The sequence below is a fragment of the Jaculus jaculus genome, chromosome 14, assembly GCF_020740685.1.
Source record: "Jaculus jaculus isolate mJacJac1 chromosome 14, mJacJac1.mat.Y.cur, whole genome shotgun sequence".
In the NCBI taxonomy this organism is placed as follows: Eukaryota; Metazoa; Chordata; class Mammalia; order Rodentia; family Dipodidae; genus Jaculus; species Jaculus jaculus.
In genome coordinates this window covers 6,046,522-6,058,664 of record NC_059115.1, presented here as the reverse complement: position 1 = coordinate 6,058,664, position 12,143 = coordinate 6,046,522, and the positions used below count along the sequence as shown (strand labels likewise).

At 50.3% G+C, this 12,143-nt stretch overlaps 1 protein-coding gene across 1 annotated transcript in view; it reads left to right on the top strand.

The window, feature by feature from the left end:
- LOC123454709 (centrosomal protein CCDC61-like) overlaps positions 1–8,727 on the top strand; it is a 36,404-nt gene extending 27,677 nt beyond the window's left edge. The window contains 1 exon segment of the mRNA XM_045133622.1: positions 7,142–8,727. Coding sequence (XP_044989557.1) covers positions 7,142–7,276 — 135 coding nt within the window. The 3' untranslated portion in view covers positions 7,277–8,727.
- Positions 8,728–12,143: the final 3,416 nt, after the last annotated feature.

The following is a 12,143-nucleotide window of genomic DNA, read 5'->3' as shown; positions in this document are numbered from 1 at the left end:
TTAACCATCCTGTATCCCAGTTCCCTGGACATTTGTGGTGAGAAAGTCAGGGTTCCTGATTCCGTAGGCCGTGTGGGAGGTGAAGCTAGAGGGGCGCCCGGCACGGGGAAGCCTTCAGCCAGAGCTGGTTGTCTGAATTGCCTGGCCCTGGCCCTGGCCCTCCTACCTCCATTAATGAGGTGACATCTAGATGGCGCCTCCTGTGTGTCAAAGAGCACTTTTTGAGACAGGTGCTCACTATGGAGCTGAAGTTGGCCTTGAACTCACTATGTGGTCCAGCCTGGGTTTGAACTCAGGGTTCTCTTGCCTCCATCTGCTGAGTGCTGAGATTACAGCTGGCACCAGGCACCATCCTGCCTTTCTTTTGTTTGTTATTTTGGTTTTCTTTTTTCAAGGTAGAGTTTCAATCTAGCCCAGGCTGATCTGCAATTCACTATGTAGTTCAGGCCAGCCTCAAATTCACAGCAATCCTCCAACCTCTGCCTCCAAAGTGCAGGAATTAAAGGCGTGTGTCACCATGCTGGGCTTTTTTTTTTTTTTTTTTTTTGTGGTAGGGTCTCACTCCAGCGTAGGCTGACCTGGAATTCACTATGTAGTCTCATGGTGGTCTCAAACTCACGGCAATCCACCTACCTTTGCCTCTGGAGTGCTGGAATTACACCATACCTGACTTTTAAAACAGATTTTTTGTTATTTTAGAGTGCGTGAGAGATGGGGGGGGCGTGGCCTGCCAGGGCCTCAGCCACTACAGTTGAACTCCAGATGCTCCTAGTGGGCATGTGGGCATGTAAGACCATGCGTTTGGCTTATGTGGGGTCAAACATGGGTCCTTAGGCTTCTCAGGCAAGTGCCTTAAACACAAAGACCCTGGCTTGCTTTTTTTTTTTTTTTTTTTTTCTATTTTGAGGTGGGGTCTTGCTCTAGCTGACCTGGAATTCACTATGTAATCTCAGGGTGGCCTTGAACTCATGGTGATCCTCCTACCTCTGCCTCCCCAGTGCTGGGATTAAAGGCGTGTGTCACTGTGCCCGGGTTTTTTGTTTGTTTTGTTTTCGAGTTGGGCTCTTACTCTAGCACAGGCTGCTGTGGGATTTACTCTGTAGTTCCAGGCTGGCCTTGAACTCAGGACGATCCTCCTGCCTGTGCCTCCCACGTCTTTTTTTTATTTTTTTTTTCCTTTTAAGCAGGGTCTCAACTCTAGCTCAGGCCGTCCTCACTTTGTAGCCCAACCTGGCCTCGAACTCTTGGTGATCGTCCTGTTTTAGCCTCCCAAGAGTACTGGGATTAAAGGCATGCGCCACCACACCCAGCAGATATACTATAGATCAACTGGGGATCGAACACTGCTTCCCTCCCATCAGCTCCTGGACATTCAGCACTCACCCATGTAGTTGCCCATGAAGGTGATGCCAATAGATATGGGGTTCCAGGTGGGACCTGTGTGGGCACCCTTGATGTTCCAGCCACGACCTTCATACACATTCCCATCCTCTCCAATCAGGAAGCTGTTTGGAGGGGGCAGGGTTTGATGAGAACAGGTGGTCTTCCCAGTGAGGACCCCTTCCCCCAAAACTCACCAGTGCTCCTTTCCTGCCATTGCAGGTAGAGTTTCCCCCACATCTCTTCTTCCTTCATTCCCCACAATTCATAACTTGATGGTGGCCATTTACTGTCCCTGGCACGTTCCTAGCACACCTCTGTGCCTACCTTTTTCTCCTTTTTCTGGCAGCAGGAGAGCCACTGCCACCCCTGTCTTACACAAAATCAGAGGGGGTGGAGTCAGTCCCCAAGGTTGCACAGCAGTCCCACCCCTGGTTCCCTTCTGTCTCCCTCCCTCCCTTCCTCTCTCCCTCTCTCTCATGTGCTCCCACAAACAGTCGTCCTCCCCAGTGCTGAGATGCAGACAGTCCAGTCCCCAGAGCCCCCTCCCTGGCCCTCAGAAGTCCGCCCTTGCTCCTCTGCCTCTGGCCCATGGAGGCCTCTCAGGATCCAGGACTCGAGGATGTGAGTGAGTTCCTTCCATCCACTTCACTCCAACACGTTTTTGACTGAATGCATCTCCCTGGGCACCTTGGAGTTACACTGGGGTGGGGTGGGGTGGGGTGGGGATCTCACCCCCTGCCCCCCCCCCATGACACACAGAATCCTGGAACTTCTTTTTTTGTTGTTGTTCATTATTTATTTATTTATTTGAGAGCGACAGACATAGAGAGAAAGACAGAGGGAGAGAGAGAGAGAATGGGCGCGCCAGGGCTTCCAGCCACTGCAAACGAACTCCAGACGCGTGCGCCCCCTTGTGCATCTGGCTAACGTGGGACCTGGGGAACTGAGCCTCGAACCGGGGTCCTTAGGCTTCACAGGCAAGCACTTAACTGCTAAGCCATCTCTCCAGCCCAAGAATCCTGGAACTTCTTAAGCCAGCTCACTGCCCGCCTTGAGGCCTGGCAGTTGTTTGGGGAAGAAGCATCAAGCAGGTGACTTTCCTGCCACATTCCTGGCAGCTGGCCCAGGGCAGGGGGGGAGGGGCTTCCTGTGTTTTTCACCTTGCAGGCATCTAAACCTTGGCCACCCTGGGCAGGTGGGGACAGTCAACAGCTCAAAGGACAGGCAAGGAAACTGAGGCTTGGAGCAAAAATAAGAAGGGCACACCCAGAATATTTGACCCTGAACCCCACAGTATGAGAGCAAACAGGTCTGCTACTTCCTAAGGCCATTTAGAGCAGACGCTGTGGGCCTGGGCTCTGGTAGTACTGCTTAGGACTGGAGCTCCTGACCCCTTGCATCTGACCTTGAAGTTGGAGCCTTTGAGTAATAAGATCTTGAGCAGGAAGGGCCAGGGACATCCTTGAGGTTTCTGTCAGTGGGGATTGACAGTACAGACTGGCGAGGCCTAGGGCCTCCATTTCCAGTAAATTGTGCAGGTTGCTTACCTTGGCCCGGAGAACACACAGAGCTCCTATGTCCCCACTGTCTTTGAACAGAGGCCCGTGTGAGGGACTCTGTGACTCTGAACAAGGGACCTGTCCTGCCCTCATTGCCTGTGGTTAGTTCACTGCAGCCAGAGGGTGAGTCTCCCAAGAACCCGAGCCAGCCTGTGCCCTCACAGCCTAGAACCTTCTGTGGGTCCCATCTTACCACGAGGTACTCCCGGCTGGCCCTGCGGTCATTCACACTGCTGCCCCAGTTCTGTCCAGCGGCCTCCACCTGTCAGACTTGCTCCTAGCATTCGTCCTGTGGGGTCTCCTACTGCAGTTCCCCCCCCAGAGTCACCTCAAAGTCACAGCCTCTGGGAGGCCTTCCCTCACCTTAAGGGCCTGACTTCTGAGGGTTACCCTCAATCACCTGCAACCCCACCCCCAACCCCGCTCCTGTTAAGACAGGGTTTTTTTGGTTTTGGTTTTTTTGGTTTTGGTTTTTTTGGTTTTGGGGTTTTTTGTTGTTATTGTTGTTGCTGTTTTTTTTGTTTTTGTTTTTCCAGGTAGGGTCTTACTCCAGCCCAGGCTGACCTGGAATTCACTATGGAGTCTCAGGGTGGCCTCGAACTCACGGCAATCCTCCTACCTCTGCTTCCCAAGTGCTGGAATTAAAGGCGTACACCACAACGCCTGGCAAGACGTTTTTTGTTTTGTTTTGTTTTTTAAAGATTTTGATTTTTAAAGATTTACTTACCAGAAAGAGGAGGGGGGAAAGGAGAGGATGGGTATGCCAGGGTCTCCAGCCACTGCAAGCGAACTCCAGACGCATGTGCCACTATGTGCATCTGGTTTATGTGGGACATGGAGAATTGAACCTGGCTCCTTAGGCTTTGCAGGCCTTAACCACTAAGCCATCTCTCCAGCCATTTAAGACAGGGTTTTGCTCTAAGCTCAGCCTGGCCTCAGCCTGTAACCTCTGTTGGGGTTACACAGGTGAGCCAGTATGCATGACTCCATCCTGCCTCCGTCATCCATCTAAACTCCCCTCCAAATCTGCCTCTGCCGCTGCTTGCTGCTGGTCTTTGAGCACATAGGGCTGGAGTGGCAGTTTCCAGCAGTGTCCCCAGTCCTGGCACCTAGTAGGTGCCTGGTGGCAATGGCAATGACCCATGCATTTTTGGGGGGGGGGTTCCTATGCCATGCTAGGCAGTATCATAGATCTGAACGGTGTGTGTGTGGGGGGGGCGGTTATAATCCCATCGCCCTGTGCCGAGGAGGAGTGGACAGGACCCGTCCATGCTGTCTCGGGCAGCAGTGCACCCGTTGCTCAAGATGGTGACATGGGGACCTGGAGGTGGGCTCAGTCAAGTCTGGCTCCATCCTCCTGACAAGGCAACCCCCTAAAGCCTGTTACCCTAAGAAAAGACCCAATCTAAGGAGGTGGAGGATGTTCCCCACCCCACCAGGAGAGTTAGGACGAGCCGCAGGGGACTGGAGGGATGACTTAGCAGTTAAGGCGTTTGTCTGCAAGGGCAAAGGACCTAGGTTCTATTCCCATGTAAGCCAGATGCACAAGGGGGCGCATGCATTCGTTTGCAGTGGCTGGAGCCCTGGCACGCCCATTCTCTTTTTCCCTCTTTCTCTCTGTCAAATAAATAATAAAAAAGAATACCTTCATTTCCCCCCCCCATGAAAACGAGCCGCCCCCCGCCCCGCCCCCCCCCACTCACTCGTAGCCCACGTCGCACCAGCCCAGCGTCTGCTGGTGGTAGTGCTGCACGATGCGGGCCTGCTGCTGGCAGGAGGCCGGGCTGTGGCAGGGGCTGCCCGCCGTGTGCGAGACCACCACGTAGCGGAGCGGGTGCTGGAGGCGCTGCGAGCACCCGGGCGCCCGCGCCTGCCACGCGCTGCGGGCCACGACGGGGCTGCAGCACGCGCCCAGCCCGAGCAGGGCCAGAAGCGCGCCGGCCGCCGCGGCCAAGGAGGTGGACATGCCGGGTGGGGGTGCGCCGCGCCCCACCCCGGGCCTGGGGACTTTTCTCTGCGGGGACCGGAGGGACGGAGGGGCCCTCGGGTTTGCTTCAGCCCCGGGCCCGGCTTCCTGCTGCCTCCTCTGCAGGGCAAAGGCGGGAACAGGGCGTGGTGCGGGTTGTGGTTGGAGCTTGGGTTAGGCGGGGAGCCGAGGTCAGGAAAGGGGCACGCCCGATTCTTGCCAACCTTTCTCTCCTCTCAGTGGGACACGGTGTCATCTTCCAGGAAGTTGCACAGGAGGGAGAGGCCCCGGTCTTAGCACATATCCTCCTTCCCTTAGTCTCAGGAAGAGTCCTTTATGGGGGAATATATATACATAAACACACACACACACACACACACACACACACGCACGTGTAAATTTTGAAGCAGAGAGAGAATGGGCGTGCCAAGACCTCCAGCCACAGCAAACGAACTCCAGATGCATGCGCCCCCTTGTACATCTGGCTAACGTGGGTCCTGGAACATCGAACCTTGATCCCTTGGGTTTGCAGGCAAACATCTTAACTTCTAAGCCATCTCTCCAGCCCGTGTTTACAAACCTTTTTTTTTTTTTTTTTTTTTTTGAGGTAGGGTCTTACTTTAGCCCGGGTTCACCTGGAATTCACTCTGTAATCTCAGGCTGGCCTCAAACTCACAGCGATCCTCCTAGCTCTGCCTCCCAAGCCCTGAGATTAAAGGCGTGTGCCACCACGCCCACCTACAAAACTTTTAACTGGACAGTCTTGATAGTTTTTTTGTACCTGCAAATGAACATTTATGAGTTCAACAACCGTTTCATTGTATGTTTACCCATTAATCTTACGGGCAGATTTAACTAATTTACTGATAGCTAAGGATGTCTCTTACCATTTCAAAACACCAGTATTTCAGCTTGCTTGTGGAAGCACGGTTACCTCCATGTTCACTTTCTTGAATGCTAGTGATGATGCGTGTCTAGGTGACTGCAGCTGACACACTCGGGAAGGAAGTCTTGGCATTGCTGTAGCATTTAATTCAGATGTAAAATTGTAACATATCCCCTCAGAACATACTGCGGACTTATTTGGTACTAATTCACTGTAGGTAGGCACCTCATATAAGATAAATAAAAACAGACAAAGTCACTGCCTTTGAAAAAGAAAAAGACACTGGGCATGGTGGCACACATCTGTAATCCCAGCACTTGAGAGACAGAGGTAGGAGAATTGCTGTGAGTTCAAGGCCACCCTGAGAATACATAGTGAATTCCAGGTCAGCCTGGTCTAGAGTGAGACCCTACCTTGAAAAGGAAAAAAAAAAAAAGACAGGAAAGGGCACTTTGTCAGCAAGGAAGGCAGAATATATTGCACAGCTGCAAAGATGTCGCAGCCTAATTCTTAAAACGCAGCCAGACAGCGTGATGTAGGCCTGTAAACCTGCCACTTAGGAGGTGGAGGCGGGAGAAGCAAGGAGCTCAAGGGCCATCCTGGGATACATAATGAGTTCTAGGAAGGTGGAGGAGGGTTTGGGGGTGTAGCTTACACTTTGATTAATTACTCCTTCAAAACTGAGTCAGGTTCTGGGTGTGGTGGCTCAGCCGGGCACCCTGGGGGACAGCCTGAGGCTGGAGGTCTGTCTGTGCTGGGCTGGAGTGAGGGCTGAGCGCTGCGCACACAGGCTCCTGCGCTGCCTGGGACTCCTGAGTGGGCCACTGACCTGCCCAGTGGTTGCCGCAGCTGTCACCACAGCGTGCAAGAGAGCTGGGCTTCCGCTCCTCCCTCCGTGGGACCGTTTGGTGCCCACTGACCGTATACACCAGAGGCGCTGTTGCTGGGGGTACCAGCCTGGTGTCCTTGCCTCTGGCTGTGGGAATTGTCTCAACCTGGACGTTCAACCACTTGAATGAGGAAAAGTTCTGACACTTTAGCAGGTTTATTATTATTAATTTTTATTTATTATGTATATTTATTATTTTATATGTTATATATTATTTATATATAAATAATAATGTTTATTATTATTACTTGCAAAGAAAGAATGACTGAAGATGGATGGGCATGCCAGGGCCTCCACCTGCTACAAAGGAACTCCAGATAGTTGTGCCACCCTGTGCATCTGGCTTTATGCTGGTACTGGAATCGAACCTGAGTTGTTAGGCTCTGCAGGCAAGCACCTTACTTTGAGCCATCTCTCCAGCCCAGGTATTGACATAATTGTTCTTCTTTCTCTCTCAGCTGCAAGTCCCTGCCACTGGCTGTCGGGTTCTCAGGGCCACCAGAAGCCAGAACTCCACGGGTGTCCTCTGCTTGCTGAGACCAGGGCCACCCCACCGCCCAGTGTGTGTCCTCTGGAAACCTGATGTCACATGACCTGTGCACAGGAGAGCGTGGCAAGCTCAGAGCTCTGAAGACCCAGGGCAGCGGGGACAGGAGGAAGGGGGTCACTGCTGAGGCCTGCGCACCCCTGAGAGCGGATCAAGTTTGAACTCCTCCCCTCATGTCAGACTCCTGGCGGCCCTCAGCCCGGAGGTGCAGCGAGCTGAGCCCCTCGGCATCGGGACCGCTGACCAGCCAGAGCAGCTGGTCTCGGGCAGCAGCAGGCAGCGGCCCAGGAGCTGGGGCCACTGGGCAGGTCAATGGCCACTCAGGAGGCCTGGGCAGTCCGGGAGTCAAGGAGCCAGCCGGGCCCATGTTCAGTGCCTTGCTCAGCCCACACCGGCTGGGTTGCGCCTGGAGCCCTAAGTCCACCAGGCTCCCTGGAGTCACAGTGGGGATAAAGGGACTCCCCAAGAGAGCTTTCCCCTCCCAAGAATGTGCTTAGAAGAGAACATTGTTTTCTTACTCTTCCTTAGTAAATAGTCTGTCACTTAAATGCTGAGTGAACAGGGCCATTCTTCAGTGTAGTCAAGCATTTAGAGACAAATAGCTTCTAAAACTTTAAACGTGAGAAAAATATATACTTTGACAATTATATTCTTAGGGAAAGAGTATACTGTACACACATTCATAATCTATTAAGTGTAATCATGAGCTGATTTAAAGTAAGCACACTTGTGGGAGCTGTAGAGAAGGCTTAGTGGTTAAGGCACTTGCTGGCAGAGCCAGAGGACCGAGGTTCGATCCCCCAGTACCTGGGTAAGCCAGCTACACTAGCCGTCCATTGGCTAGAGGCCCTGGCATGCCCGTTTTCTCTCTGTCTACCTGCCTGTTTCTCTAATAAATAAACCAGACAATAAGCACACTAGTCTAGTAGCAGCTGGCCGATGTCACAATGTGCATTGTGAGGTCCCTGAAAGCTCTATGACATATCTGAGATATCTGCTCCCCTCAGTGCTGTTTGGGCCAGTGGGAGACTTGGTGATTCACCAGACGCTCACACGTAGCAGTCAGTGCTAGTTTTCGCGAATACTTGACTATGGGAAATTTTTTCAGTTTTGGAGGTGAGTTCACACTGTCTTTGGGTGCTTTCCCTTTAAGTAGACTGGACTGCTTCTTTCAAATACTTTGTTTAAATATTTCTTCTGGCTCACATGGTGATAGTTCCATTTTATACTGTGATTTATTCCTTTATCGTTGTACTTTTATTCACTAAATTACATGTACATTATTTCAAATACTGTGAAAGGGCTTAAGTGTGTGTATTTTGTGTTAATGAACTAAAAACACTCAGTTGATGAACAAGAATGTAAAGATTCGCTCTTGATTTATACTGATGTGTGATACGTACATAGTTTCAATGACCAATGAGATTGGTTTTCAGATAATTGTGAATATCTGCATGTCTGTACTTGAAGCTTTAATAAAAGAGTTGTTAGTGCTAATCCTGTTGTCACAGGCTCTGTGGCTTGGTTCTCCTGACCAGTCTGAGCTGTCAGAAACTTGAACCCTGCCTGGCCTTTCCTGTCGTTTGACAATGAGCTAAATGTAGAGGCCCTTATATTTGTGAGTAATTAATACACGGAATATAGTGGGTTGTCACAGGTACTAGAACTTTTTTTTTTTTTTTGGTTTTCTGAGGTAGGGTCTCACTGTATCTGCTTCACGTCGAAGGGGAACAGTGCCCAGAGGAGCAGTTTCAGCGTCCTGGCTGACCGCGCTCCAGGAGGCCGTTCGCCTCTGCTGCCAGTTTAGGCGGCGTGTGCGGCGTGCTGGGGGAACCGCTGGGCCTCCGCGCAGACCTGCGTGAGACTGCAGTTTATACCATGCGGGAAAATAAGACAGGACTTACTACTAGGAACTACAGAAACCAGTCATTGATGCTTTAAAATATATTCTGTTCATTTATTTGTAAGGGGGAGAGAGAGAGAGAATGAATGAGCAAACCAGGACCTCTTGACACTGCAAATTCTAGATACATGCGCACTACGGGTACTGGGTATTGAACCCAGGCCATCAGGCTTTGCAAGCAAGAGCCTTTAATCCCTGAGCCATCCCTTCAGCCCCCAATCTTTTTTTTTTTTTTTTGGTTTTTCGAGTGGACTTGTAGAAAACTGCAGTGATGATGGTGGACACAGACTCAGGAGCTTTGATGGCCTTTTTATAACTTAAAAATATGTGTTCTCTGCTATCAGAAGCTGGAGCAGATTTGCACTTGGTGTTTCTGAGCCGAGCAGACCTGTGAACTTCTTGCTTACTCTGCTTGCGGGGGGGGGGGGGGGGGACACGGCCGAAGTGCTGGCGAAGGTGGCCGGGCCCAGGTCGCCCAGTCCCGCCGCCCAGGCAGCCCCCTGCGGCCCTTCTTCCCCGTGGAGGGCGACGTGGTCCCGCACGCGCAGGTGGGCTTCAGGCCCGGGCGCAGTGGCGCGGGAAGGGCGGGGCCGCGGGTCCCAGCGGGTGGGAAGGGCGGGGCCGCGGGTCCCAGCGGGTGGGAAGGGCGGGGCCGCGGGTCCCAGCGGGTGGGAAGGGCGGGGCCGAGCCGCCTGCAGCGCCCCCCGCCAGGAGCGGCCCTGCGCTCGGACTGGGGGCGGGGCGGAGCTGCAATTAGTTCTACTTTTACTTTTTAAATTGATTTTATATAAATTCCAATTCTTTGTCGCTACATGGGTTTTGAGAGGTTACCTACAATGTTTTAGAATTGTTTACAGTATGCTGATGTATATTAAGTTCTGACACATTAAATCACCACCTCCTCTAATGGTCTCTCTTGTCTCTTCCTCACTCTCTCCCTCTCTCAAATAAATAAACTAAAATAAAATAAAAGATTAAAATTAATTAACACGGGATTTTTTTTTTTTTTTTTTTTTTGGTTTTCCGAGGTAGGGTCTCATTGTATCCCAGGCTGACTTGGAATTCACTCTGTAGTCTCAGGGTGGCCTCGAACTCACAGCAATCCTGCAATCCTCCTACCTCTGCCTCCCGAGTGCTGGGATTAAAGGCGTGCGCCACCACGCCCGGCCTTGGGATTTTTTTATAATCATGGAAAATGCTAATAAAAATTTTAAAAAGTTTAAAAAAAAAACAAAAAAGATTAAAATAGTTACAAATAAAGGGGGACTGGGGAAATGGCTTAGCATTTAAGGTGTTTGCCTGAGAAGCCTAAGGATCCAGGTTAGATTCCTCACTACCCAAGTAAGCCAGATGTACAAGGGGCACATGCATCTATGCATCTGGAATTTGTTTGCAGTGGTTTGTAGGCCCTGGCATGCTCATTCTCTCTTTCTCTGTCTCTCTCTCTTTTTGAAAAAAATTTTTTTTATTTATTTATTTGACACAGAGAGAAAGATGCAGATAGAGGGAGAGAGAATGGGCACATCACGGCCTCCAGCCACTGCAAACAAACTCCAGATGTATGTGCCCCCTTATGCCCCTGGCTTACGTGGGTCCTGGGGAATGGAGCCTCAAACCGAGGTCCTTAGGCTTCACAGGCAAGCGCTTAACCGCTAAGCCATCTCTCTAGCCCCTCTTCCTCTTTCTCAAATAAATAAATTAAATTAAATTAAAAAGGTTAAAATAGTTTGAAATTCCAGCAAACTGCATGTTTTTTGTTGTTGTTGTTGTTTTTTGTTTTTCGAGGTAGGATCTCACTCTGGTCCAGGCTGACCTGGAATTAACTCACAGCGATCCTCCTACCTCTGTCTCCGGAGTGCTGAGATTATAGGCGTGTGCTACCATGCCCGGCTTATTTTTTCTTTTGTATCTAATACCACTTGTAGTGTCAGTGAAAACACTTTGCAAATGCTTTAACAGCTGGATTGTACCTGCCTTGACCATGATTGGGGTTTAATGCCACTGTTGGTTCATCCATCCTCTTTATTTTATTTATTTATTTATTTGTTGGTTGGTTTGTTTTTCAAGGTAGGGTCTCACTCTAGGGTCTCATTCTAGGCTGACCTGGAATTCACTATGTAGTCTCAGGGTGGCCTCAACCTCTCAGCGATCCTCCTACCTCTGCCTCCTGAGTGCTGGGATTAAAGGCGTGCTCCCCCATGCCTGGCCTATCCTCTTTGAACAATCTTGTTGGACATCTGAGCAGAGATAATCAAATAACTTTTCATACCACAGCAAACATGAACATTTACCTAGTTGGTGACTACTGAGGAAATCAGCAGCTTTCCCTTTTAAACCATGGTAAAATGTTTACAATGTTGCCCTTCACTGAGCTCTAGTTCTGTAGAGCTGTGCACTCCTCATGGTGAACACCATTGTTGTAACTGGTTATAAATCTTTTGAATAGCCGGGCGTGGTGGCGCACGCCTTTAATCTCAGCACTTGGGAGGCAGAGATAGGAGGATTGCAGTGAGTTCGAGGCCACCCAGAGACTACACAGTGAATTCCAGGTCAGCCTGGGCTAGAGTGAGACCCTACCTCGAAAAACCAAAAAATTAAAATTAAAATTAAAAAATCTGTAGAATAATTCCAGATCGCTACACTTTTGTGATTTGAGAAGTGAATTCTTTAGGAAGTCACCAGGGGGCTGGAGGGATGCCTTAGCAGTTAAGGCATTTGCCTGCAAGCCCAAACCACCCAGGTTGAATTCCCCAGGACCCATGTTAGCCAGATGCACAAGGTGGCACATTCATGTGGAGTTTGTTTGCAGTGGCTGAAGGCCCTGACATACCCATTCTCTCTCTTTCTCTCTTTCTTTCTGTCAAATAAATATTTTTAAAAAAAAAAAAAAAAGGATCTTAAAAACTAAAAAAAAAAAAAAAACTCCACACTTCTGTGAGAACTAAAGACCTGGGTAGATAGGGCTGAAAAGATGGCTTATCAGTTAAAGTGTTTGCCTGAAAAAAAAAAA